The 27,762-nt window shown below is 40.6% G+C and overlaps 3 protein-coding genes across 11 annotated transcripts in view; 2 read left to right on the top strand and 1 right to left on the bottom strand.

The window, feature by feature from the left end:
* Positions 1–394: 394 nt before the first annotated feature.
* Positions 395–15,738, top strand: RRN3 (RRN3 homolog, RNA polymerase I transcription factor). The gene is made up of 18 exons (XM_072877667.1): positions 395–518; positions 720–828; positions 1,336–1,392; positions 2,491–2,580; positions 2,668–2,797; positions 3,285–3,344; positions 4,370–4,433; positions 4,967–5,036; positions 6,722–6,820; positions 7,450–7,545; positions 8,009–8,144; positions 9,079–9,209; positions 10,352–10,482; positions 11,346–11,530; positions 12,093–12,201; positions 12,635–12,787; positions 13,722–13,809; positions 14,514–15,738. Exons 2-18 carry the CDS (start codon positions 736–738, stop codon positions 14,670–14,672), a joined length of 1,851 nt encoding a protein of 616 aa, XP_072733768.1. The 5' UTR covers positions 395–518; positions 720–735; the 3' UTR covers positions 14,673–15,738.
* A 1,297-nt stretch (positions 15,739–17,035) lies between these two features.
* Positions 17,036–24,493, top strand: NTAN1 (N-terminal asparagine amidase). Of its 8 annotated transcripts, none has more exons than XM_072877671.1 (10): positions 17,036–17,283; positions 18,527–18,629; positions 18,718–18,783; positions 19,405–19,513; positions 20,513–20,586; positions 21,893–21,946; positions 22,671–22,724; positions 23,253–23,350; positions 23,882–23,995; positions 24,295–24,493. In XM_072877671.1, exons 1-10 carry the CDS (start codon positions 17,203–17,205, stop codon positions 24,319–24,321), a joined length of 780 nt encoding a protein of 259 aa, XP_072733772.1. In that variant the 5' UTR covers positions 17,036–17,202; the 3' UTR covers positions 24,322–24,493. The 8 variants fall into 8 exon arrangements, with proteins under 8 accessions (XP_072733772.1, XP_072733771.1, XP_072733769.1 ...); XM_072877668.1 differs by having other exon boundaries at positions 17,039–17,283; positions 19,405–19,504; positions 24,182–24,493; XM_072877676.1 differs by having other exon boundaries at positions 17,043–17,283; positions 24,182–24,493.
* A 267-nt stretch (positions 24,494–24,760) lies between these two features.
* PDXDC1 (pyridoxal dependent decarboxylase domain containing 1) overlaps positions 24,761–27,762 on the bottom strand; it is a 33,873-nt gene continuing 30,871 nt past the window's right edge. For both annotated transcript variants that reach the window (XM_072877666.1, XM_072877665.1), the window contains exons 22-23: positions 27,544–27,648; positions 24,761–26,698 (exon numbers count right to left, since the gene is read on the bottom strand). In XM_072877666.1, the coding sequence (XP_072733767.1) occupies positions 26,436–26,698; positions 27,544–27,648 (368 nt within the window). In that variant the 3' untranslated portion in view covers positions 24,761–26,435. The remainder of the gene's footprint in view (positions 26,699–27,543; positions 27,649–27,762) is intronic.

Below are 27,762 nucleotides of genomic sequence, written 5' to 3'. Positions count from 1 at the left end.
ATTCTGATCGCTTCGTCGTGACGTTGTGGCTAGAGCTGGAATTTTGCTTCCCCAGGACGTGTTAAACTCCACCGCTGACGCTGGCTTACGCCCTTACCGACGCTGCCCTTCGATACCCGCCGCCCGCAAGTGCGGTCTGGCCGTGCCGGTACTGGACGAGCGCTACCGTTGCCCCCAGGTGTCAATGGTAAAACCGAAACGGTGGCGCCGGTAGAGCTCTCCGCCGCTCCCGCCCGGCTTCAGCCCCGCCGCGTACCGGGGAGGAGAGCGCCCGCTGCGTGCCCCTGCCCGGCTCCCTCGGTCCGCCCGCACCACAGACAGCAGGGCCAGAGCAGCCGCGGACCTTCCAGCCGCGCCTCTCTATGGTGCGAGGGGAGGAGCGCTACCCGTTTCCGGCGGGGCGAGCGCTCTTTCCGCCCGGGTGCGGCATGTGGCGGCGCGGGCCGGCAGCGCGCGAGGGGCGCGGCGCGCGGCGACGCTTGCCCCGCTAGCGGGGCGCGCGCTGCCGCCACCGCAAGGCAAGGCGGAATAGCGGCGGGGCCTCGCGGGGGCGGGGGTGGTCGGGGCGCCCGGCTCCCGGAGCTTGGGGGGGGCGCCTCCTGCCCGGCCGCTGAGGAGAGGGGCGCGTCGGCCGGGAGGCCCGCGGGCGGGGCGGGCTCCTGAGGGCGGCCGGTCGGGGTGAGGCCCGCGGGTGCTCACGCGGCTTCGCCTTCCCTCAGGCGCGGGGCCGTGACCATGCTGGGAGGGGACGAGTTCATCAGCTCCCCACCCAGGAAGACGGTGCGGTTCGGGGGGACTCTGACGGATATCTTGCTGAAGTACGAAAAGGTGAGTGCGGCTCTGCCCCGCCGGCCGTCGGGGCTCTCCTCGGGGTCCTCTTCTTCCAGGGCGGTGCACCAGTTCCTGGGGTGTACCTCCAGTTTGAAGGCTCGTTTCGTCTTGCACAAGACCGTGTCTGAAGGCTTAGGAAAAAAACCTGAAGGCGGCTCAGCGCTGTAGGCTTGTGCCAGGCGGTATTGCTGTGCAAGTGAAAAAATTTCCCCCATGAGTCAACCTGAGTGACGTCCTGTAAAGCCTAGCTTTTGCCAAAGGGTGCAAAGCGATCACACCTGTGTCTACAGGGAGAGCAGCTAAAAATGACCCAGGGGCTTCCGTTGTCTTTCAGGGACGGCGTTTTGTTACTGCTGCTTCAGCTTTCCTTGAGCTTTTTCGCTTAGTTGTGTTCTTCGTGTTACTGTTAAACAACGTTAGGTTGTTCAGATACGTTGATGAGATTTGTATTTTTTGCTGCAAAAACTATGAGTGTTACTTACTTATTTTTCTTTCCCCTGCTAGGGCGAGACCACAGATTTTGAGTTGTTGAAGCATCAGCTGTCGGATCCAGACATAAAGGTAAGAGCCTTGGTAGGAAGGGGTCTGATGATTTAAAGTTCGGCTGTCTGAGTGTAATCATCAGACAAGTTATTCTGGTGTTTACCTAAATCCTTTGCCTTAAACATTTAGCTGCATTTAACAGCTTTTTGTCTTGTGGAAACTTGGAATTAAAACTCTAAAAAAAAAAAAAGGCAATTGTCTCTTTATACACATATATATCTTATATGCAGAATCGCGATAAATATCTCATGCTTACGGACTGTTCGCTCTAGAGTGAGAAACTTTTTGCTTTATGATGGGATCGTTTTTTGTTCCAGGTAAGCATCAGTGACCTAGAAAGATGGTGTCTTTACAGATTACTTCTGTAGATCAAACCATGGTTTCTGACTTTCACAGCCTTTAAGTTGCATGATTTTTACCTTCTCCTGTTCTCACTAAAAACTTGTTTAATTAAGCAGTAAGATACATATGTATTTAGTAGTTATACCCAGAAGTATCATTTCATGGCCCTTCTGTAATAGCTGTGAGTACCCACCACGTTTGCTGTTTTTCCTTGCCCCCCTGCCCCTTTTAATTAAACCACAAAGCTGTGAGAAGACTGTTGCAGGAAGCATAATACTATATTGAGTTCCTTTTCTCTTTAAAGAGGACATTTTGTAAAATACTTTGGTTTTAGCAGGCCTTTCAGTGTGTACAGACAAAATCAGTGTAAAATTTTTTGTGTAGATTTGCTGCTGTTTCAGTATGTCTCTTACTTCAAGACCTGAATGTCCATTCTGCTTAAACTACAGCAAAAAGAAAAGAAAATTAAGATTGAATGCCATTTCTTTTAAATATGTTCTGTGTGAGTGAGGTTTGCATGCCTTGCTCAGTCTGTAACTTAAGCCTTCCAGGCAGGCTGTTGGTTTAGGATTTGGTATTCATTTATTCTTCCATTCAAGAACTTTCATTGGTGAGGACACAAACTTAAAGAAATTCCTTGCATGTTAATGTGAAAATAATTTCTATTTACAATCTTAATCTTTGACTTTTTATTTTAAGGATTTTGTTATTTTCTAGTAATAGGTAATACTGTTTATTGGAATAGTTATCTGGTTTTTTTCTGCTTATTTTAAGGATGCCCAGATCATTAATTGGCTGCATGAATTTCGAGCTTCTGTTGCATATTTGACCAAAGAGCTTGAACAACTGGTCAGCATTTTGCTGGTAAATATCTGTTTGTTACATGGGAAGATTAAGAGTTTAGTACTTAAAACATCTTTCTTTGACATCTTGGTCTTTGCTTACTTTCAGAAGCTGCCATGGTTGAGAAGAAGCCGAGAGGTAGTGGAAGAATACCTGGGTTTTCTTGGCAATCTAGTGTCAGCACAAACTGTCCATCTTAGGCCATGCCTCCGTATGATTGTATCGCAGTTTGTGCCCCGTAAGTTACTTTTCTCTTCATCTTCTTTGTTTGCTTATCAAAACGTCTTTCCTAGATAAATTCTGTATAAATATCATGGGTGACAAAATTAGTTATTGGGTTGGGTTTTTTTCCTGTTGATTACTTTCTTGATTGATTGAATTGTGATACAGATAGCTTTCTGTACCTAAATTTTAGAAGGCATATTCTAGTGGCTAATAGAGACCCCTTTTATGAAGATGTCTTGGAAAGGGATGAACTGTATAATGTTGTTGTTGCTAAAAACCAAAAGCTACAGTGAGGATTATGTGAGATGGTCTCAAGAACCTCCTGGTTCTGTGAATGAAACAGTCTTTTCTATGATCTTTGCTTATTTTAGAAAGTCTTGTGGATAATTTTGATGCTTTAGTCTTGTTGAAGACTGTTGTCCAGTGTGTTTGATTTGGCATTGAAACTCTTACCTGTAAGATTTGTACAGTTTTGATACCATAATCTCACTTTTTGCTAGCTCGAATAACCATCAGAGAAGATGATGTGGATATTTCAGATTCAGATGATGATGATGAAAGTGAGTATAAAGGAAGCATGGCTTATATATGCTGCTGTGATACCTTTACTAAAGAAGTATACAGGGCATGTTGCTCCTTTTTTACAAAATTAATTTAGCTGAGTTAATGTAAAACATTAAGAAACAGTACATACTTAAATTCCCACGTCAAAGACTTTCTTGTACTTGAATCAGTGGTGTGGTGACCCACACCTTGTTACTTTCAAAATAGTCCTGTTAGTGCAGTATCTGTAGGAATAAGACTGAATGCATAGGAACACTTTCCTAGTCCTAGGTTGTTTCAGAGCCAAAGAAAAGTTAGGAGCTGTTTGTTTTCCATTTTATTTACCTTAATAAAACTAGGTAGCTTGGGCGATTCTTGAGTCTTTTTTTGTTGTCTGTCCGTGGTAAGCTCAAATAAAATTGATGTTTATAACAAAATGCCACATAATTAGTGTGTTTATTGATAAGGCAAACAGATAGCTAAATGTCTTTCAAGAATTTCATGTTTTCTTATCTTGAATGCTGGAATAAATTTCAATTCTGCTTGTGATGACCCAACTACTCTTCTGCTGTTCACTTGTGACACTGTTTGGATAAAAAAAGCCTGTTATAGAAGCCTAATTATCTGTTTGTTTGACTCTTGTGAAAATGAGGCATAATCTTTAGATAGATTTTATCTAGTTACAGACCTGGATTTAACATGTCTTCTAAAGATTTGTGTATTGCGGGATAAATTTTGGATTCCAAGTTTAGCGTTCAGTATGAGAATGTATAACAACAATACCTGGCCTTGGGGCTGGCAGCCCATTCAGAGTTTATTGATTGTGATGCAATTAATTTTATTTGGAATAATTTTTCATGCTTATTTTGGCAGTAAGGCAGTTCAACTTTAAAAAAAAAAAAAAAAATCCAAACCCAACATTTTGGCAAATGCAATTTCCTTGGGAATCTTTAAAACGTTTAGTTGATATGAACTGTTTTTGCTGGTTCCTGGTTTAGTTTTTTGTAACCAAATGCATAAGAGTACTTTTTTCTTTCTCTAGACGTTTCTGAAAACTTTAATACATGCCATAGAGCATTGCAAACTGTTGCAAGATATGTTCCTTCGTAAGTATATAATCCCGTGGTTTTGTATGCCCTTTCCTTGCAGATTTAAAGCTTGTGAACTGCATGAACTGTGGGGTTTTTGGTTTGTTTTGTTTTTTCCTGTTAATTGGAAGTGTAATACTTAGTTTCATTGCATGATTTTTCCTAATATTCACTAACTGGTGGAATGCTGTATCCAATCATTATGAAATTTCCATAGGCATCAGCAGCTGAAAATCCTGTTAATGGAAATAGGAAGTACAGAAAGTTGCATTTATAGCAACGTATTTGAAATGCTTCTAACAAGTCCACAGTGAAAGTTTGCCACTTGTTATCTGTTCTGTGATCCTTGCAAAACCAGATTTTATACAATTACTTACCTTAAAGTTACTGTGAAATAAGCTTATTTAGAGTGATGGAGCTTCAGTATTTGCTCTCGTAATAACCTGTAACTTTTGGTTGGTTTGTTTTTGTGGTTGGTTGGTTTGTTTGTTTGTTTGGTTTGGTTTTGTGGGTTTTTTTCTTGGTGTTTTGTTTTTGTTTTTAAATTGTAGGACACCACAATTTCTCATGCCGATACTTGTGGAAAACTTTCCTTTCATTAATAAATCAGAAAGGACTCTGGTAAGAGCTGTGAATATTTTTATTTATTTGTTCACTTGTTTTTTAATGTATAAATATACTCTACAGTATGACAACCGATTTGGTGGCATTGAGTGCAGGTTTTCAGTGTATTGTTTAAGATTCTTGATATTTTCTGTGTCTATATCTATATATATGGGTCTGTGTTTAGTATAACGTTGTCCAAGCATACTTAAGTTCCTTGTGCATAAGCATTATGCTAGTCTTTAATGACATAACTGCATATCTTTTCCACAGGATTGCTTTCTTAATCAATGCACAGGATGGACCTCTTTGACGATGAATCTCAGGGTTGTATAGTAAGGAGACGGTAGGATACCTGTCTCATTTGTTGTCAAAACTGGAAAGTATTTATCAGAAGAACAGGGGATTTGATAAGCAGACAGAAAGCAATGGACTTTATAGGTGAAATCCAAGTTGCCAGTAGTGTAGGGTGTTAAGTTGTCTTATTACATCTCTGATGTAGTGCTCGTGTGGTGAAAAACAATCTGGAAACTTGTGACAGGTTACGGCTCTTGTGTGATCTTTATATTTACTTGTTCCAGCTTGATATGTTGGCAGTTTATTTTACAGAAAGGCAGAGTCCTGCTCCACCAGCCAAGTTCAATTGGAGTTGTGTTTTGAACTTATCAAGTGCTAAAGAACCCCTGAAGTTCTTAGTATACCCTGCTAGTTTTTTGATTGTTCTGTTTTGTTGGGTTTTTTTAAATACAAATAACTTTGGGCATCAGTTCCCTATCTGTAAAATAAGGGGGATAATAGCTCTTACATGGTGTCAGGAGAAGAATTTTTATTAATTTTATTTAGCAGCTCAGTGAGGAGCAAATTGTGAAGAAATTCATAACTCTGTTTTCAGGGCAAGGTTCAAATGAATTGTAGTAAAAATATGGTCCATGCATTGTTTTTAAATATTTGCAATTTATATGTTCTCATTAAACTAGCTCTATCCATTTAATGTACTGAGCGAGCCAGATGGCCTGTGGAAAAATTATATGTGCTCATGTAATTAAAGGTTGTGTTATAATGCATATTCACAAAGAGACTATGTTGTACTTAAATGTGGCTCTTTACCTAACTTTATGTATTGACTTGACAGTTTTGCTATGTGAAAGTTGCAACATTGTCTTCTGTACATACGTGTGTATACCTGGGTGGGCCCATGCACACTTGTCTGTTAATCTGATTGAATTATAATCAGTACAACTCTGAGGAGACTTACCTGTGGAATTTAGAATTGTTGTCAGTATATTATAATAACCTGAAATAAAGATGTATTTAGTCTCACTTTAAACAGTTCTTCTGGATCTGATTCTAGATGTAGTGAAGAATATGCTTGCTGTCTTAATTTTCCTATATAAAGTTTAGATATAAACTTCTATGGAAATGAATAATTTTTCTTATAGAATATTTATACTCATTCTGTCTTGAGATAGTTGGAAAAAATTGCATGGAAATAGTAGATTAAGAAGTTAATGATAACACAGCTTAACAATTGACAGTTGATGTTTGGCTTATACATTAACTTATTCTAGATTGAATACAGTCTGTTTAAACCTGTTTCTGGCTCTTTAGATAACAAATTAAGAAACTTGTTTTCTAAAAATCCTTGTAAGAAATGAGAGTTTCTCTTAACATTAATATAGATATCAATTAATTTTGTGTTGTAGGAATGTTATGTTCATAACCTGCTGCGAGTTACGGTGTACCTTCCAACTCTGAGGCTTCAAATTCTGGAGCTTATTATTGAAAAGCTGTTAAAGTTGGATGTAAGTTTGTTCTGTATCATCTTTTAAGGAAGCTTGGTGTTAAAATACACAGAGTAAGAAATTAAACATGCTTCAGTGTTAAGCTCAACAAAAAATATGTTGCAGTAGTGCTCATGATCATGAATATAAAACCAACCAAATTTACACTCCATTCCTGGTATTAAGATGTTCCCACACCTGAGGGCGACTGTATGATGTGTACCATTATACCCTGCATGGAATCTCCATGGCAGAATCAAAATGACTGTTTCAAGGTTATCAGTGCTGATGTGCAGAGAATGTGTTTCTCTGTGTGTGGTTGATTGGTTTTATCATCTGTTTGAAGTAAAAGGATTTACAGTCTTAAAAAAAGACAGGAGTAGCAGCACTGGAAATGGTCAAGGCTTTTTATTTTGGAGAACCTCAGCATGTAACAGTCTGGGGAAAGCTTATATTTTGGAGGTAAAGTTTCAGGCAATTTGGAGTGTGTGTTTGTGTATTACTTACATATAATTCCCTTTTAAAATGTTTGTTTGGTCAAGGACAAAATCTGGTCTAGAAATTACTGTTGTCATTTCTTATATAAATAATAAAGGTTTCATGTTATTGTCATGGTCTTATAAAACTTAATTTCTTGTTTGCAACTATAGGTTAGTACTCCACAGCAAGATATTGAAGATGCTGAAGAAACTGCTAATAATTCTGATAGTGAGGAAAAATCTACAGAGGAGGGACTTTTTGACATGGTTGGCTATCTTGTTCTGCTAAAAGTTTTTTTTTTTTAGTAAAATTTTCACTTTTGAGGTTGCTCTGAACTAAGACAGTGTAGGAATACCTTATTGCTTTGTCGTTAACTGCACTGCACACAGCTCTTGAAACCTGAATGGCTGACAAATGATTAATGTGTTCTCTGGGTGTTGACTTTATTCCTGTAAATACCCAGCGTACATGCAGTGAATCAATTTCATTATGTAAAAACACAAGCAGGTATACATAAAAGGTATACATATTACCATACATTCATGGTACTTGGCTTAGTTTACAAAAATTTGCTTACACTAAGCTGTGTAATTAGATACTGCTTTTTCAAAAAAAAAAGACAAAACTTTATCATATCACTGAAAGAGAAATTGTTTCACTTTTCCTGTAATTACTGTCTTTATGATGTTGTGTATATAAAAGCTGCGTGACTGCCATTTTATCTACCAGGAGGAAGATGAAGAAAGGAAAGGAAACAAAGTTGTCTCTTCCCATAGTGAGAGAATGGCCCATCCACTTGCAGAGCGCCTTGATATTTTGATGACCATCCTGTTTTCCTATATTAAAGATGTTTGCCACGTGAATGGTAAGAACACTTGAACTATAACCAAATTTGTTGTTTTGCTAACAAGTAAGAAAAACGTAAGAGTTCTTGCTTTCTGCTGCTGCAAGATAGAGCCTCACCCTTTAGTGGCAGAATTCTGCCATCAGCAGGCTGTAGGCCACATTCCTGCCTCTGGCCAGTGTTATTAGCAGAGGATGCAAAGGTACATTTATGACTTTAAGGCCTAGTCTTCAGAGACATTTTGATTATTTAAATATGACACTGTATCCAAACTGGCATTACAGGGTATAAGGGTAAATAGAGTTTTGTTTTTTCATTGTGCTACAAAACTTAGGGGATTAGAAATACTTTCTGATTAACCACAGTGTTTTATCATTTGCTTTACTGTATTGTTTTGACTATTAGAATTATGGATCCTTTCAACATCACAAGGACTGGAAGTAGACTAAAACAACCAGCCACCTCACTCAATTGGAATAGCTGTAGCAAGGCTTTGTGTTATAGAAAAAAACCTGAAAGAAATGTCTTACACTGGCATTTATTAAGGGTTTGAATTTCTTAGATTTATATATTTAAAACAGAATATTTAGAAACCAATTTGCTGTATCTTCTTCACATAAGTCAGGTAATTTATTTCTTAGTGTTTTCTTCTGGCTCTTCTGAATTAACACATTATTGCCAAGTTTGCATGTCTGCTAGTTTTATACATGTGTGCATGCGCACACACAGATATTCTCCGTATACACGAATGGAAAAAGCAGTAGAACTGAAGTCCTGGAAGGTCTTACTATAAATATTTCTTAGATGTCAGATAAGCCTAAAAGTCAGCTTGACAGTGTTTCTTTACATATTTCTTACTGGTTTAGAAAGATATAAATGCCATTTTTGCAGCATGAGGGCAGGAAAAAAAACTGAAATGGCTCATTTTGTTCTGTTTTCTTTTTCTGTTGCGTAGGCAAGCTTGATATCAGCAACACAAAGGATTTGTATCGGGATCTGGTTTCTGTTTTTGACAAGCTCATTTTACCAACCCATGCTTCGTGTCATGTACAGTATTTCATGTTTTACATCTGTAGCTTTAAATTGGTGAGTAGAAGCTGTTTTTAAAATGCAGTGTCTTCTGTCATTTCTGCATCCTTGTTTTGGCTATTTTTACAAAAAATAGTTGTTTTCTGCTGTTAATTCTAGTCTGAAGATAGTACATCAGGATTCATCAGTATATTTGCTTTCTTTTCCTTCTCTGTTACTCCTTTCTTCAAGTCTTTCTTTACATGGTTGCTTTTCCCATGTTCATAAACTGCAAACAGTGTGAAGGAGCTTGGTTAATGGACCTCTCTTACAAGAATCAGTTGGACTCTTGAACCTGAGACACAGTGCTCCAGCAAGTTTCTTCAGCATCCCAAAACTATCTTAAAGATACTGTCTGTGTTAGCTCTTCAATTTGAAATTCGTGTCTACTGTTTGTCCCCCCCCATTTTCCCATCTCTCTCAAGCAAACTATTGTTCTTTCTCTTATTCTATAAAATAAGAACATGCGTACTTTTTGCATAAGAGGAGTTAAAGATCCAGTTAAGCTAATGCCCTGTCTCTGACAGTGGTGAATAGCGGATGTGTTGGAGAGGCTATCAGAATGGGGCAAGTTATGATGCTTTGCTAGAATAGCCTTTCAGCCTCCAGCAGCAGTCTGGTAACTTTCTGAGCCAAAGTGATGTTCTTTCATGGTAACAGCCCATGATGGACAAACTCAAGGAGAAAATATCTCATGATACTATGCTTTTTGTACTGATGTGAATTTTTGGCATTGTGAACTTCTCTGGCAAAAAGTTCCACAATATAACCAATTTAAGGTGAAGAATCACTTTTGTTTTTCTAAATTCGGCTTCCTGCTATTTTCATTGGATGTCCCTGACCTCCTCTGCTACAAGAGACAGTGAACAGTCACTTCATGTTTACCTTCTTACCGCTCTTGTTTTTAAACAATTCTCATGTATCTATTTCTGACTTTTTCCTAGACTTCTGGTTCCATTTACTTTTTACAACTAAGTACAGAAAAAGACACAGGAAAGAGTACTCTTCCATCATGTGTAGGAATAGTTATTTACTATAGGTATAGGTAGCTTTTTTTATGGTTTGGTTATGGAAGTTGTGGGAATTTAGTATTAGGAATCTATTACTTAAACAGTGTCGTCAGCATAGCAACTCATGATTTCTGTGTATCTTGTTTCCAGGGGTTGGCTGAGGCATTTTTGGACCATCTTTGGAAAAAACTGCATGATCCAAACAATCCTTCAGTGATCAGGCAGACTGCTGGGAGTTATATTGGCAGCTTCTTGGCAAGAGCTAAATTTATTCCAGTGGTGTAAGTTGTTTTGATATATGAGCAGAACCAAACAATTTATGATGATTGCTGAGGTTAAGTACAGAATTCACAGAATGCACACAGTGTTGGTCTTCTATTCCCACTGCTTTGCCAGTAAGACTATATCAATAGTCGTTTGTCCTTTCTACAATACTGTTTCAGTATTGTCTTGAAGTTTCCAGGAAAGTTTTGCATTTACAGGGTGCAGACTAATGATTGCTGGGATTCATGACTTGCTGTTTAAGGCTTCACTTACCAAGAAATGCTGAGCATGGGTATGTTACGTTGACTTCAGGTGAAGTCATGGATGCCCGGTATATCTATTGTTTGGAAGCAGATAGTTTTAATGCCCTATGTTAGGCATTTTATGTAGATTCTGAGACAGGGAAGTCAAGTGTTCAAGTATTTTGATACAGATGGATTAAAATACTTCAGCGCATGGGTGAAAATGTCATCTTTTGTGTGTACTCATTCTGTATTTCTGTGCTGTTCAGGGTGGGCTTTAATGTTGAACTTAATTTGATATTGGAATTGCTTGTTGGACATCGGAGGCACCTCTCTCTCTACTACTTGTAGCCCAGGATTCTAATTGTTTACCGTGGGTTTCACATGCAACGTGTTCATGGATTCATCTCCTCTGGCATCTAGTGCTTTCACTGATTGGGGTTTTCAGTGCTGATACATTGATTCATTTGATGCTGAGATAAAGGAGAAAGCTCATAACAGAATCTCCTTTTTTTACAATGAGATTTTCTTACTGATGTTTTTATAACCACTGAGATCCTTGAATACTTGTTTAACATCTTTTCTACACCATTTCAGGTGCTATTTTTACATTTGGTTTTTTTTTTCCTTCATTATAGTACAGTAAAAGCATGCCTGGATCTTCTGGTTAACTGGTTGCATAAATACCTTGATAATCAGGATACAGGGGCTAATGCTTACTGTGATGTAGCTCTCCATGGGCCGTTTTATTCTACGTGTCAGGCAGTGTTCTATACGCTTATTTTCCGTCATAAGCAGCTTTTGGATGGCAACTTAAGGAAAGGTGAGTATATTAGGTTTGAACGGTACTGGGATTCGTTTGTGAGTTTTACTATTGATGTGTTTTGTAATGGTCAATTCAGTCAAGTATCTGATGGCAAGTTTCTGTTGTTGTGCTCTAAATAAAATGAGATGGCTTGTACACCTGTTGGGCTACCAAGCTAAATAATCCTGTTTTTCTCCACTGTTGAAAACAATGCAGATAACTCCTCAACATTGATTTCTGCCCCCACTTACTGAGCATATTTGAATTCCAGCTGTGTAAAACTAGTGTGGGCTTCAATTAATAATCTTTCTTTATGACTCTGTGCCTCTGTCAGTTCCTGTAATGGGTGCGTGAGTGTAGTGTCTGTATTAGAAGGATCCCGTGGCTGTGGCAGGTTCCCATTACTTAGAGTAGATTTTCTGCTGAACAAGCTATGGGCTAGATCTCTATTCTAAGAGAGCACCTAGGAACTGCTTCTGTGGTGTTGTGTGGAGTACAGTCTGCTCAGACTGGAAATTCTTAGAAATTAAGTTAAGCTTATATAATATATAACATATATTTGTCAATTGTTACTTTGAAGGTCTGTCATATCTGCAGAGTTTAAATTTTGAACGCATTGTCATGTGTCAGCTAAACCCTCTGAAGATTTGTATACCCTCTGTTGTAAACCTGTTTGCTGCCATTACCAGGTACCTACTCATTTATTTCAATTTCAGCTTGATGAGTGTGTGTGTGTATCTAAAAACAGCATGGTATTTAGAACGTGGGTTTTGTTAGGCACAGTACTGAGTATTATCCAAGAGAACTCATATAACATTGCCCATATTCTAGGTGGGATAAGTTTATTTCTGGTTCAGTTTCAATGAAATCCTACAGTACTATGAAACTGATTGCTTTGTGTTGGAGCCAGTATGATTCTGCTTGGAGTGAAGTTTACAGGAGTGCAGAGGAAGATAATAGACTCTTTACCTTGTGACTGTCTGGAAAACTCCCAATATCAGTTATAAAATGGAAGATAGAAATGATGTTTGTTAAAAAATAATGTCGTATTTTAATGCCATCTGAAATTTTTGCTTTCTGTATGCTAGAAATGCTTATCTTTTCTTTATTACCTTTGTAAAGGAAATACCAGTTGGTGTTCTGCTACACAATTATCGAGAGGAACAACAGGCAGTTTATACCAGTTGTTCGGAGTGGCACTGGGGGAGACCTTGTGCAGACATGCACTAACCCACTTGACAGTTTCTTCCCCTTTGATCCCTACATGCTCAAAAGGTACAGTTTAAAAATCATCAACTTGTTTCTGCTTTGTAGAAAATAACAAACTAAAAACTGTAAGAAACTGTCAGTGTTTTTGCAGTTCACTTTCTTCCCTGATCTTTAGTACTTTTCGTGTTGCATATTTTAACCAGAAGTTGTCAAAGGTTTGAATTGAAATTTACCCCCACTGTGACATATAGTGATGAAGAAGGAACAGGACCTAGTTTCCTTGAAGGTCTAGTTAATATGTTTTGTGACTTTTCTTTTGGCTTTCCTGTTTTGAGGAGTCTCTAAAATATCATAATATTAGCCTAATACATGTTTTGTTGGAGCTCTGATGGTGTTGTGTCATTTTTTGTTGGTTTGTTTTGGTTTGGGTTTTTTGCACCTTGAGTGTATTGCTTCTTGATTGGAGACTTCAGCTTATTTAAAATATCTTGCTTTTTTTAATGAATAGTGGCTTATTTGCAGCTTTTCAAAATGTCTAGCACTATGATGCTTTAATCACTTTTTATCTTTAATGTTAGAGGGCAACATTCTGGCTTTTTTGTCTCTTAAAAAAAAAATAATTCGTCTTCACAGGAGGGAGACCTTTCTTAGAAGTAGAAATTATTAAAAGAAGCCATATAATATTATCTTCTAAAAATTTGGAAGAAAATGATGCTTATTTGCGAGCATAGTGTAGCTGTTAAAAATACCCAGCTAGGAATTAGGAGACCTAACTATCAGAACTCCTCAAGCAAACGATTTTAATTTGTATCTGTCAGCAAAATGGAGTTATTTCTTCATGGGATTAATTGGAGATTATATAGGGATTAATTGAATAGTTTGTTAAACCCTACAGAGGGCTGTCAAAATGCCAAGCATTTTATATTGTATTATTAAAATGAAATACATATGACTTTTACTGAATATGTTAACTCATACTGTGTTTTAATTTCTCTTGCAGATCAAAGAAGACTATTGATCCATTTTATCAGTTTTGGGAAGAGCTGAGTGCTGAAGATCTTGAGAATCTGAAGAAACCCATTAAAAGGGTAATCTTTTCTGATGAAAATGCAGTTAAGCTTTTGTCAAATCTCTGTCAGCTGCTTCTTATTGAAGGATTAATTTTTTTTAGTACATATGAGTACACTAAACACTTATGGGAAACTGTGATTGAAATTAGGAAGCGTTAGGGATCGATCCATCCTTGCTTTGAGAACACTTTTTCCCTCTTCCCAGAGGAGTTAGTTTGGCAGCACAGGACCACTGTGAACAGTTACGAACGCTCTCAGAATACAGACACGCTGATGTCACTGGGAAATCCGCTTTGTAGATACGATTTAGTTCCTGTATTTCATAACGAGAGTACTTCTAATTCTCTTACCATTCCAACTAGTTATGACAATTGTAGTACAACCCAAGTCCTGAATTATGTCCTTCTAAAGTTCCTATGTAGTCTATTTACCTTCTTGCTGAACGACTATCATATGTCAGATTTTTGTTTGAGTTCTTGAAACGTGTTTTTCTTTCCTTCCTGTGATAACACGTAAAAATACTTTATGGCGTTGTAGCTTTGTTAACTGGTACCTTTGTAAACTTTCCTGTAGTATTTTGATTAGCAGATTTGATTATTGCAACATTTCAGAATTTATTTTAGAAATACCCTTTTTGATCTCCGCATTCATTACTTCTGCCAAATCTTAACAGAGACCTGGAGTATCTTTCTGCTCTCACTGATCCTTTTAAATTTATGCAGGGTACTTCTGAAGATGAAGATGATGACTTTTTGAAAGGAGAAACCCCTCAAAATGATGGTGTGGTTGGAATTGCTCCAAATTCTTACGAGTCAAATACCCGGAGCCCAGTGAGCAGCATTGGCTCCCCTCCAGACTGTTACGTGCCGTACCCTCAATGACATGGAGAATCAGAAGTGAAAAGGTTGAAAACTGTGTGCAATTTTTTGCTCTATAAAGAGACTTTAGCTCAACTTTCCAAACTGGCAAATGTTTAAGTAACTACATTGAAGAAAAAATTATTGTTTCTTAATCATCAGGTTTCTACAGATATGTTATGATGAAGTCATATGTTGCTAGAAAAGCCTAGAGAATAAATAGGGTGATATTTTACAAATTTCACATTGAAATGGTTTTTATGACTTACAAGGATTTTTATAGTTTTTCCTGACTCTTAAAAACTTTTGTTTACTAGTGTTTCTCTACAAGGTTTTATATATATGGGATGAAATTCTGGTCTTTCTTCCTGCTGATTTGTGTGGGGACCAGAATTCCATTGTCAGTATTCAAACTGTACTCTGACGACTGGTTTTGAGTTGGTTTCAAAGTAATGGTATGATCCCACGATAGGGAAGCCATGAATAGAGTCTGACAGTGATTCTTTTGCACACATCTCGAGCTTTTCCTATCTGTAGAACAGTATTTGGTAAAGCCACGTGATAGCAGAAGGTGTATTTGGATGATAAGCATTATCACTCCTTAAATATGGAGCTGACACACAACTTTCCCAGCTATGAAAGTTCAGACTTGTAAAAGTGGCGATTGTTGGAAGTGTTGAAAGTGATGGAATAGCTGAGCAATTTGTAGATAGTTTTCTTGGGGGTGCTTATGAAGCACTCTGAGACAGGTATTTATTTTCAGGATTTGAAGTTTATATGTGAATGCTGAAAATACAAAAAACCCTCTTCCCTCATAGAAAGGAAGTGATGGTGTCACTGGTGTCCTCGTGTTGTCCGTGTGTCAGTGTAGAGTTTGTCTGCATAGGTTTCTTGTCTTCTTTTCATGATGCTGACTTTTAGATTTGAGTAAGAATATAAACAGTGGAAAAAATAAATGTTATTTGTGTAACATTTAGTTGAAACTTTATGCATTTGGGACTAAACTCTTAACTGCCCTTCTTTAGCATCTGAACTTGGAGGCTTTCAAGACAACATTTTTATTCAGAGCCAATAAAGATTGATGCAAACAGTGCAATTGTTACACCTTCGATAAAACACATCTCCATATGTAACTAAGGATCTCCCTGGGTAGTCTAGCTTCTCAAAGCTATAGTCTATCCCTATACACTGCAAAAATGAGTTTTGGGGATGATGCTGCAGAATGCATCAGTGGATCTGTTCATCATTGGATAAATGGAGACTTAGTTTTTGTTTTTAATTTTAGTCCTCTTTAGTCCTTAGTAACAAACAATAGATTTCCATTTGAAATAATTGCATTCTCTCCTGGCGTGGAAGAACCCTTCTCACATCAGCAGCAAGGAAAACATTCTTCAACAGCTGCCTTTTTTTGTTCTTTCACTGTTACATCTTTAGCAATGTAGTCAGTCACTTCTTACAAAATGAGGCTGTGTAAAGCTTTCCAAGTTGTCATACCAGGTACATGATCCAGGAACTTCCCTGTCTCATTAAAAGCAAAAAAAGAAAGATGTGTAATGTGAAGTACACCATTAAAAATGTGCAGGCATTGAACTGTCTGTACTGAAGTTTCAGTAGACTAAAGGGACTTGCTGAAAACAAAAGCCCAATTAGGAACTCCACAGTGTTTCTCTAATCTCTTCTGTGATAGACCAGGTTTGCTGAGTGTAGTTGCAGACACGTGAGCTGGCAGGTGCTGGCATTTTGCTGAAGAGACTGTTCTCTAAATCCTAATAGCAGTGAGAGGAATGCTGATTGGGAGGTGGCAATTTTGCCTTACCTGAGAAAAACAGTGTCTCTTTTGAAGAAAGTATCTGCTATAACTGTTTGCTTTTCTGAAAATTGGGTTGGAAAGGTTGAGCTAGGGTACTGGGTTTTTTTCTGTCTGTTGGTTGTGAACAGTCCCTAGTGCCCTGGCTGGCCTCTGTCTGCAGAGCGAATTTCACTTTGTGGCTATCACGATTGTTTTTCTTACTGTTCGTGCACGGACAACTGGAGGAAAAGTCCCTGGTCTTTAAGGAAGAACTGTCCTCTCTGGCACTGTCTGAAAATTTGGGTTTGTGGCTGCTGAGGGGAGGATAGTGGTGTGGGTTTACTTGTAAATTTGGGACTTTATCATTGCTATTTCCAAAACGATTTCCTGTAATAACTGACGGATAGTCTCGCAGTGGCAGGAGGAGGGCATTTATGCAACCTTAACGTGTTAAAATCGTTGGGCGGTAACATGACCGGGCATGCTTTCTGTCGGTAAGTGCTTCAGGCGGCGACGGCTGCGGGTCGGGCAGGGCCCGGGCCCAGACCCAAGCCCCGGCTCCGACCTAGACCCCGCCCCGGCCCGGCCCGGCCGCCCGCCCCCCGCGGAGCCCGCCTCGCCTCGCCTCGCCTCGCCCTGCCCGCCGCCGCGGTTTCCCAGCGCCCCGCGCGGCGACGCCCGGCCCGGCCCGGCCCGGCCCGGCGCGGCGCTCGGGAGGAAGTGCGGAGCCGCCGCCTCCCGCCCCGGGCGTGGGCGCTCCCCGAGATGCCGCTGCTGATTAACGGTGAGCGGATCGACCTGGCCCGGCCCACGGGGGACATGATCCGCGCCTACCCGCACCTCGAGGTGAGGAGGCGGCGGCGGCGCGAAGGGGCCCGGCGGCGGGGCCCGCCCTGCCCGGCGGCGCCGTGCGGAGGAGCAGCAGGGCCGCGGGGCGGGGGTGCCCGCGGGAAAACCCGCCCCCTCGGCCGGGCGAAACGGGCGGCGGAGCGGGGCGGCCCCGGGCTGAGGCGGCGCCCGCTGAGGCGGCCCGGGGCGGCCCCGGGCTGAGGCGGCGCCCGCTGAGGCGGCCCGGGGCGGCCCCGGGCTGAGGCGGCGCCCGCTGAGGCGGCCCGGCCCGGCCCGGGCAGGGGCGGCCCGGCGCGGGGGAGCGCGGCTCTGCACCGCCCGTTCGCCGCGCTGTGGCAAGGAAAAGGCACGGGTTGGCTGAAAGCGAGCGAAATCGGCGTCCCGGGGGGTGAGGGTAAATGGCCGGAGCCGAGGAGCGGCCGGCCGTGGGTGCGCTGCGCGGCCGGCCGCTGCCCTCGCGGGCTGGTGGGTGCGTGGGCCGGGCTGCCCCTTTCTGTGCGAAATCGATACAAGCTGGTGATAAAAGCCAAACCAGTAACTTTTAGGAAGGTATTAATCTCACTTTCGGTGTATAAATGTTGTAACCCTAACGGCGGTCTGTGAGCCAGGAAATGCTGAGCAGAGCTGGTTGGGAAGATGTTTTTCATCAGCAAATGCTTCTTTATAGAAACTGAGTTTTTGCAGAAAACCAGTGCCAATTTGATAAAACTGTGAAGTGTTTTCTGAGCCCCAGGATGGAAATTCACTGCCTACCCAGCAAGTCTGTGACAGAGCCCTGCAGTAGTCAGAGCCCAGGAATCTGGGTTTTCCATGCACTAACAAGCTGATAAATAGCGGTATTTTGATAAGTACTAAATAAATATGCTGGATTGGGGCAGTAGAAGACTGAAACTTTTACATTTCAAAAGTTTCCTGCCCTGATTAAACTTCCAGGGTCAGCTCTGGTATTGTCTAATGTAATCTTGGCCAAGTCCTATTGCTTTTTGTTGTACCTCCATTTTATCATCTATGAAGCAGGGAGAAGGGTTTTGTGTGTTTATGGAATGACGGGATTTAACAATTAACTAGATCAGTGGCAGGAAAGTGAAAAATTCTCAAAATTCAGAATACTCCATCATACAAAATGTGTATGTTTCTCTCTGACCTGGCTCCCTTTGCTTTTCAGAGGTGATGTTTCTGTCAAGTAATGGATACACCTGAGAATTCAGCCACTGTAGTCTCTATTATCATTTATCTTTAGGAAAAGGCAAAACTTCTAAGAAGTCAACCTGTTCAAATTGTGAAACCCAAAGGTCTTCTGTATGTCCAGCAGAGAGAATTTGCGGTGACTACCCCTAAAGATGGTACGTAGGAATGTAAACGTTTTTTTCTTCTGCTGAAGCAGGGATTGTGAGAGCGGAGTTCTTGCCATGTTTCTCTTCTTTAAAATAGGTTCTGTTTCCATTCTTGGATCAGATGATGCAACTACCTGCCATATAGTTGTGCTCCGACACACAGGTATCTTTGAAGGACTTTAAGAATAAAACCTGTAACTCTGAAGTAATGAATTAGTATTGGTTTATGCGGCATTAATAAAACAAACTGCAGTTACGTTTATATAATCTTGAATCTCAAACAGTCACATGATGGATTAACTGAATTACTTGTTCAAAGAGTTGGCGTGTTTAGCGTCAGAGGTTCCATGTTCTGGTTGCTCAGTGAGCAGATCCTAGGCTTGATCTGCTCTCATGGCCAGTGTGTAGTGGCAGTCGCAGACCTTGGCTGTGTTCAGCGGTTTGGGCCTGCAGGGTTTGGTGATAATAGAGGTAGAATTTGTGGAAAGATCCTTGCTACGTGCTTAGATTTCTGACGCTAGAGATGTTGCCTGGTCCTGGTTGAGATGGTGTTTGTACCCTTCATGTGAGTTCTATTGATTGTATAATGGGGCACACAAAGAGGTTATTGCCTCATTCAGTCAGCCTGTGTCTTCTGCTGGAGGCTGCTGTCCCGAGAGGAAGTGAGAAGGTGCTGGATGTAGCTCTTACACTACCATAGTAGTGTAAGCTGTTACTGATTTCAATTATGGTTGCATAACAGCCTCCAACCATGTCGTTAACTGTCTTCTCGTGTCTTCCTCAGGCAGTGGAGCTACCTGCTTGACACACTGTGACGGATCAGACACAGAAGCGGAGGTGTCACTCATCATGAGTTCAGTAAAATCTTTCTCTAACACCGCAGGGTATGGAAGGTCAGCTCTGCTCTTTTATTTCTTGTGTACTGTTTTTCACAAAGGTTATTGCAGTTTGTAAGGTGGGGAATTTTAATGTGATTATATGGGGTTCAGACAAGGTAATTGTGCAGGAAATATCTCTTGATCAGGAGCCACATGTAAAGTGAAAGCGATTTCCTTGATGATGATTAGCAGTGGTTTAAAGCATGGTTCTGTTCTGAATAGTGTCTCTACAATGCCATTGAGAGAGTTTGTGTTTACTGTTTCCCAGTTAACTTTTGTTTCAGATGCGTGAAATTTTCCAAACAACTGGTTTTTGTTTTCTGTTCTATTTTTCCTTCCAGACTGTTGGTCTTGTAAATTCTTTTGGGATCTGAGAATCCATCTGGGATTTTTCTAAGTCCCACATTTAAAAAAAAAAGGGGGGGGGGGGGAGGAAACAGGACAGTGGGGGAAAAAAGCTCTGAAACGGAATTTAGCAAACAACGTTCTTTCTGGACATGGGTTTTCTGCCCCTGTAGTTTGATAAGAACAAAAACTCAATGAACTTAGAAGATATGGTCTCTAAAAATTCATGATTTGTCAGGACTTGGCTTTACATAGGCACTTCTCAGAGAAGAACCCTGCTGTATGGTCCAGAATAGTTGTGAGGAGGTCATGGGAGCAAAAGTCTTCATGTTTAATGAACCCTTTCTTGGGAACGGAAGGGTGGTTACTAAGTTCGGTCCAAACCAGAGGTGCTGACCATCGGAGATACCACTGGGTTAGATAGAATTGCATGCATGTAATGCCTCTTAAAGTTTTTAATTTGTGCTATTTCCTGGATGATCCCTGAAGTGTTCAGAATGGAATTACTGTAACTCGCTACGTAATGCAAACCAACTTGGCGCATGTGACTGTAACAAGTGAAGCTTTTCTAATGATTGCTTTGCAGTCTGGGCTGGGGATTATTTTGTAAAGCTATTCACTTTGAGATGTCTTTTTAACTGCTGTTTCCTGTTATTCCATCTCTGTTAGGCTGGAAGTGCACCTAGTTGGAGGTTTCAATGATGATAGGCAGTTATCACAAAAACTTACTAATCAGCTTCTTAGTAAGTTCACGTTTTTTCCACTCTCATGTCCAAAAAAAATAGTTCTGACTGGATTTGGGTAAAGTTTGTTTGTAATCTGAGCCCCCTGTCATTTCACGGAAAGAAATCTGGATTCGTTTTGGAGGGTGTTTTCTCTACGTGAGAACTTGCTGTGGAGAGGGGTTGGACTTCGGAGGCTCGCGTAGGGCCAGTGTGTGGGATGGAGGGTCTAAACTTGTAATTGCTTCCTGGCTTATATTCTAGTGTGTAGAATTGGAGTGCAGTTCAGCTGGGCTTGATTCCTGGCTCTCCTGCTGATATGCTACGTGATCTTGGTCAAGTGTTGTCACTGTCTAAATCTATACATGTGGGTGACTTCATTAGTTACTGTTCATTTTGTACCTTAATGTGATGAGGTAAAATGTAATTGTTGTTTGGAATTGTCTGATGAAAGATGTTATATCTGTTTATAAAGTCTGTAGTCCAGAGAAGCAGTTGCGGTGCTTTACAAACAAATTGGAAATGTAAAGTACCTCGTTACCTGTAAGTGCTCTGACTTGTGCTAAGCACTCCTGGTGTGTGGAGAGGCCTCGGCCCCACTGGAATGGGGCAGGGATGGGGGCAGATGTCAGGATTGGAGGGAGGCGGCCCAGGGGGATAAACAAAAAGGAAGATGGAACCAGCAGAGATCCTGGGATGCACCCTCGTGGCCATCGCACCGAGCGATTCCTGTTAGCTGTGTTATATGTTGTGCAAGAGCTCTGTACAGAATGAAGTATTCTGGTTAGTTTATTTTTTTTCAGCCTTCCGATTTTCATGCATCAAGTTACAATTTGAAACAATAACATTGTATTGCTATTAGAACTTTGAAAAAAGAGGGGTTTTTTCTGGTGTGTGGGATGATGAAAAGCATAAATAAAACACAGCTAATGAAAGATGGGGTTTGCTCACTATGTATGTAACATTTTAGGAAAATATATTTAAATATAAGCTGTTAAATGTATAGTGCTCTAAAGCAGAGCTGATGTGATGCCAGAGCTAAACCAGTGTCAGCAAAAGTGGCACAACACTTTTTTAGCATGTTGTTGCTATTACAGATGGCTACTCTGTGTAAATTACTGTTATGTTTAGTAGCTGTGGCTTTAATTTTATAAAAGTTAGCTGCAAAATGCTCTTTGCTCTGTTGCCTTATCTAGGAACAGTGCATTAGGTATCTCTGCCCATCTATTCTGCAGTGCGCAGCACTGATAATGCCCCCTCGTCTATATACAGCACCTGCTTTGCCACCAGTCAGTCTTATACATTGCTGCTATCGTTGTTGCTGTAGGAGCATTCGACCTCCAACCAGATGATGTTCATTTAGTGACTTTCTGCGTAACAGGTGAGAAAATGTTTTCTTGGTTTTTGAAGTATCTTTAGCCGCTGAAATCAAAGCGCAGGGGTCTTTGCACACATGGCTTTTTTATCTGTCCTGTGAGAAAGAACAGCACGAGTCCTCTGTAACAATTTGTAATTTTTAGTTTTATTGCTGGTAGTGTGCGTGGGGATGTCAGATAGACAATGCAGCGAGGATTCTCTCCTCACCAAGTGCTGCTGAAATGCAGCTGATAGTAGAACCACCCATGGTCCTTACCAGGTTATTTTGCCACCTGTGTCCTGTGGAAAGAGGCTGCGTGTCTCTGGGTATCTTACGAGGCAAGGGAGAAAGGCACTTACAGACCTTTGACCTGCCTCCCTGCAGGTATGAATGGATTCATAAACTCATTCCATTAGTTCATAGTGTGCGATGTCACATAAAGGACCAAGTAATTTCCTTTTCTTCATATCACGTTCAGGTTGGGTTTTTTCCTGTAAATTGCCTGTGCAGAAAGTGGAGTGGCAGTTGGCTGGAGCTGGCCGTGCTGTTAGGAGATAGAGGTCTACTCCAGGCCCCAAGCGTGCTGGTGTTGACCTGTACCTTCTTTTCCATGTTTCTTTTAGGCTTCCTTGGGTTTTTTCTGTCTTTATGCAACATCAGATCTGTTCTCTGATAACACGCAACTAAATGAATGCTGCTCAGAAAAAAAACCAAAGCCCTATGAGTTGGACTTTTTTTTTTCTTACAGAACTAAATGACAGAGAAGAAAAGGATATTCACTTTCCAGTCATTTATGGAATAGGTGAGTTAAAATAGAATTCAGTTATTTTTTTTGTAACTGGATGGCTTTTCAGATTCCAGTAGTAAATGGGCTCCTTTTAATGACTGGGTTAAAGCCCCTCCTAGAAGTTAAGTGTGTGCTGCTGTTGGAGGCATAGGTAGGAATAGAAGTTTTCTTCTGGTACCACAGTTAGGTAGATGCACATGTGGAAGTGGCTGTGTACAAATGCAAGCAGGTTTTTTTTTTCATTTAACTGTACTTACGGTTTTGCCAGTATCAAGCTACTGCGCTAACCTTCAGCCTTCTTTTCATTGTTCATGCTGTGCTTTTTCTAATTAGTTTAAGTATCTCTGAAAATGTTCTTCTGGAACATTGAGATAAGTAGAAATACGCTATTGCAGGCTGAGGGGTCTGTGGTGCTGAGAAACACAATAGTATTTTATGGGTTCTAAAGTTCCTGCAACATAGTCGTGTTGGGGACACAGTCATTTTAAACAAGTCTTCTGTAAGAATTAATTCTTTCTGTATTTGAACTCTATTTCCTACCAGCGGTGAATGTTAAAACAGCAGAGATTTTCCCTGCAACCTTCCCAGAAAAAGGGCCAGATGAGGATTTGCGTTCAGCCCACGTTTTAACCGGAGCAACAGTGAGTAAAAATAACAGGGGAAGAAAGGGTATTTTTACTGGAAGGGGAGACCAGTTGGGGCAATGAAATGTCAACAGTTTGAAGAAAACATACTTTGGTAGTGTTCTGCCAGCAACAAAACAACTGAGAAGGATGGAAGAGCAGAAGCAAAGGGTAATGGTGGAGATCAAACCACTCCTGAGCTTTCAGCAGCCAGGGCAAGCCTTGTCCTGGAAGTACAGCTCTCTCACGTGATGTTATGACTAGCCCTTTGGCTTTCAGCAGGATAACTTATGTAAAGAGATTCGGGTCATGGGCATAATCCCAGCAGCATCTTTCAGTTCTGGGTTTGTTGTCACAGTTTAATGTCTTGTTTATCAGAACAATTGTTTAATCGTAAGGCAGTAGGGATGAAGTGGGGCTGAGCTGGCAACCAGTGTGTCTAAGAAAGACGGAAGCTGCAGCTTAAGGCCTTCCAGATTAAATGAATTTGCCATCTCTCTCATCTGTGTAAGCACTGCCTAACTCTGAGGGCTCCCTGTGTTGTTACAGCTGACTAATATTTACGATGCAAAGATGGAACAACTACATATTGGGCCTTATTTCTGGAGGCCTTTCCCACATGTGGATTTCTGGTTGGAACAAGATGATAAACAGATTTTACAGGTACCTGAAGCTGAATTTTTTTTTTCCTTCTAGCAGAGTAGAGAGAGGGGTGGGGTATGGTCAGTCAAAACTTTTCCCAGCGTGCTGCTGGGGAGGGTGGGAAATAATCTTATTAAAAGGCAGAATAACCAAGAACTGTGTATTCTGTGAATGTCAAGCAGCTCTTGCTACCATCTTGTTTTTCAGAATCTTTCCACATCGCCCCTGGCTGAGCCACCCCACTTTGTTTCCCACATTAGATCTACATTAACATTTTTAAAAGAACATCCATTTCCATCTCGCTCCCTATTTCCTGACAGGAAACCTCGCATCTACAAAAAAAATGAAGAAGGGTTGTGGGAACAGGTTTGTTCTGACACAATCTGACCTGGAACCAAACACCACAACTGCTTTAGGGAAGCATAGTCTTGCAAGAGCAGCAATCTGTTGCAAAGAGTGTGTTGCTCGTCACAAATACTACTGTTCCTGTGCTTTTCAAAATAAAATATTTTGACAGAAGTAACTTGCTTTTTCTGCATTACTTACAGAGGAATCACTGCTACTCTGAAGTACGAATTGGGCTTTGTTGATGTTCCATTGCTCCCATGCAGTAATTGGATCAGCGCAGGTGAAGAGAGGTAGCAGCGCTGAGAGACTGAGAAGGGAAGTCAGTGCAGTGGTGTGTACTTTAGAAAATGATTTTCCACAAGAAGTGAAAGAAAGTTGCACACATTAAAGCTTACTGAAACGTAGGGAAGATCCTTCAACAATAACTTAATTCAAGAGTAATAATTTGAAGACTCTTTATTGAAACATTCAGATAGTATCTAAAGAATGAAGCTCATTCCAACAAAACTACTGGTTTAACACTTCCAAATATAAAAACATTAAAAATTAATCCTTGTGGTGATAACTTCATCCCCAACAAATTACTCTTATTAACATACTTCATTGCACCAAAGAAACCAATAAGGAAGACTAGTCAACTTAGTTGTTTTTGCACTTTAGAAAAATTGCACTCTGATTTACATCCATTACCCCAACAGCAAAACTAACCTTGTTCATGGGTCTAGAAGCTGAAAGTCAAATCAGGTGACAGTACAAATCAAAACCCCCCAATTTTTCAGGTTATCAAAAAGTCAGTCCTGCTCCCACTACAGCCATGAGGGTGTTAATGTATACCTCTGAGGGGGAGAAAAAACCCCAAACAAAACCCATATGAACAAACTACAGTACTTGTATCCAGTTCTATAGGGATGGGATGATTTTTCCTCAAAATCAGATCCCTTGGGGAAAGCAAGCTTTTCCAAAGATCTCCTTTCCACAAGAGGCTCTGAAAATTTGCAGCAAAATGATTAAGATAATTTGGGGGAGGGGGGGAGGGGAGATTTCTGCTCTCGATTTAGCCAAAGCTTTGCTTGTGCATTAAGTAGTCCTAGACACGATGAAGTTGTGCTGTAGTGTAAGCAACCTATATAGTTTCTTTGAGTCTGTACAATTCCTACCATCAGTAAGTTACTGTGATTCAAAAAATAAGTGTTGAAACCATCACAAATGTATTGGTTTTTCAAGCTTTACTACAACTATCTTTAAAAATACACAACAGAACGAACTCCAGTTACACTACATAAATGTCTTCAATAGTATTTGGTTTATAAACAGCGTGCAAAGGAAAATAATGGTGTGTTGGTGATTCTTTCCAGCGGCAGAAACAAGAAGCCGTTGAGGCATGCAGAGAGGCACTATTTCTTTCAAAAAGGCTTAGAACTCATCAACTCAGTCCCCACCGTACCCAGAGCCTTAGCTGAACGGGTCAAGTCATACACCAGCAGGAAAAAATGGGTGACGGCAAAGTACTATTCAGTGACTCCTATATACACAGGCTTCCATCCCTAATGCTCACCGCACCACAACTGTTCGGCAATGTTCTTTATATGGGTTGAAAAAAAAGCAAACCAGAGCTAGTGTGACTGCAGTAGATGTTTTGCAGGAGAGGCTAAACTGAATGTGAAATATTAAAAAAGGTGAACAATTGGCAGTTGATTATTTTTAAGTGTATTAACGTAAAGTAAGATCATTTTACAATTATTGGGTACAACTGTATTCTTAATCTCATGTATGGCTGATTGGTTAGTTAGCAACTATTACCATGCTTCGATTCCTACAGGAAGGATAACTGCCAATTGTTTTTATAAATGTTTATGAGCAGTTAATAAATTTCACTAGTACTTTGGCGACACTGACATGTAGAGGATTAAAGCAACTGTAACAAGTGTACGATAAGACAGATCTCTGTCCCATGGGGGGGAATTTATCTTTGTGCAAAATCCCAGTTAATAAGTTACAGTAGTTATTACTGTACTAGTGTGTGGCACTGTTCACATTTTAAATGCATCACTTAATACCCTGCCTCCCAGGGCACAGGCTTCCTCTGCAAAGTCTGGAATCCACGGTCTGGATTTTATCTTTGACTTTCTTGTTCCTCTACCTTCGTGCAGTCATGCGGCGATTCGTCACTTCGAATGTCCTCAGTGTCTGTCTGTGTTGCCTGTGCCACCTCCTTCTGCTCCTCTGTTTTTTCTGTCTCCAAAGGCCTTTGCTCTTGGCCAGGGGATAGAGGTGGGGGCCTCTGATCCAGCTTCTCCAGGTCATCACAGTGGCTGACTGAACTGGTCTCACTGAATGCATCAGAACTTCTTAGAGACCTTTTAAAAATTTTCTGACCTGTGAAATGTTTGAAGAACACAGTACCACTGAAGACAGCAAATACAAAATGCAGTATGCATAAGTTAAGTTTCAAAGAAAGTATCTGAATTTTGTAACTGCAAAAAAATAGATTTTATTTCGGTGCTACCTTGTACCTTAAACGTATACTTGCTTGCAGTTACAGATACGTGTGCAAGGCAATAATACCTGTTATTTTATCCTATGTACACAGAGACTGTTAGAATTCAGCTGAAAAACAACCTGTCCACATGCACGGTGAAGTCATTCTGGGGTAAACACTTGTACTGAAAAATCGCAGGCTGGAAGTCACCCAACTCAAAAGGCAAATTAAAACTATGGTTTTCCTGCCAGTCAAATCAACATTAATTACTGATACAACTACACAGAAAGTGCCATAGATTTAATGGATCTTCACCTTAGAATGACTTTGTCCACAAAATATTAGGTAGCAACAGAAATACAGTTGCTCAAATACATGATTACACATTATTTATGCTTTTATTTCAAATAAAACTTGTGGCTTGTTTACCTGCTAATTTTTAAAACTCAATAACCTCATAGTATTCCAGAGGAAGATTCCAGACTTCATAGGCAGTTGTTAGTTATTGGGATAACAACTTCCTGTAGTCCCAGGAAGAATTCTTGGGGAGAAAAGAGATGGGGCTGGTGTTCTGTGCCATGTTTAAATTAAGGTTTTGAAGGCAGACTTAAGGCACTAGAAGATGAGCTCTAGTTCTAGATACTATGAAAGATGGAAAATCATGTGGGTCTTCCTGGGTCATGCAACTCAGATGGCAGATGTTTTAGCAAGTTTTAGAAATAAAACTAAGACAGAAAGTTACCAGGCAGTCTTTGCTTTGCAAGGCTGGAAGTAGGAGTTGGTGGCGGAGTAGTGCCTGTTCCTTGGGCTTTTGATACGTATGTAGATTCTGTGGATTCTAGAGAGCCTGCAGATTAAAAAAAAAAAGTATCAAGTTGAATATAGCGCAAACTAGACAAGCTTTCTGTTCATCTGTATTTATAAGGTATGTAACAATCTTATTTTTACTGCACACTTCCGC

The sequence above is a fragment of the Ciconia boyciana genome, chromosome 13, assembly GCF_034638445.1.
Source record: "Ciconia boyciana chromosome 13, ASM3463844v1, whole genome shotgun sequence".
Classification (NCBI taxonomy): Eukaryota; Metazoa; Chordata; class Aves; order Ciconiiformes; family Ciconiidae; genus Ciconia; species Ciconia boyciana.
The sequence above is the reverse complement of the archived record's forward strand: the minus strand, read 5'-3'. Positions and strand labels throughout refer to the sequence as shown.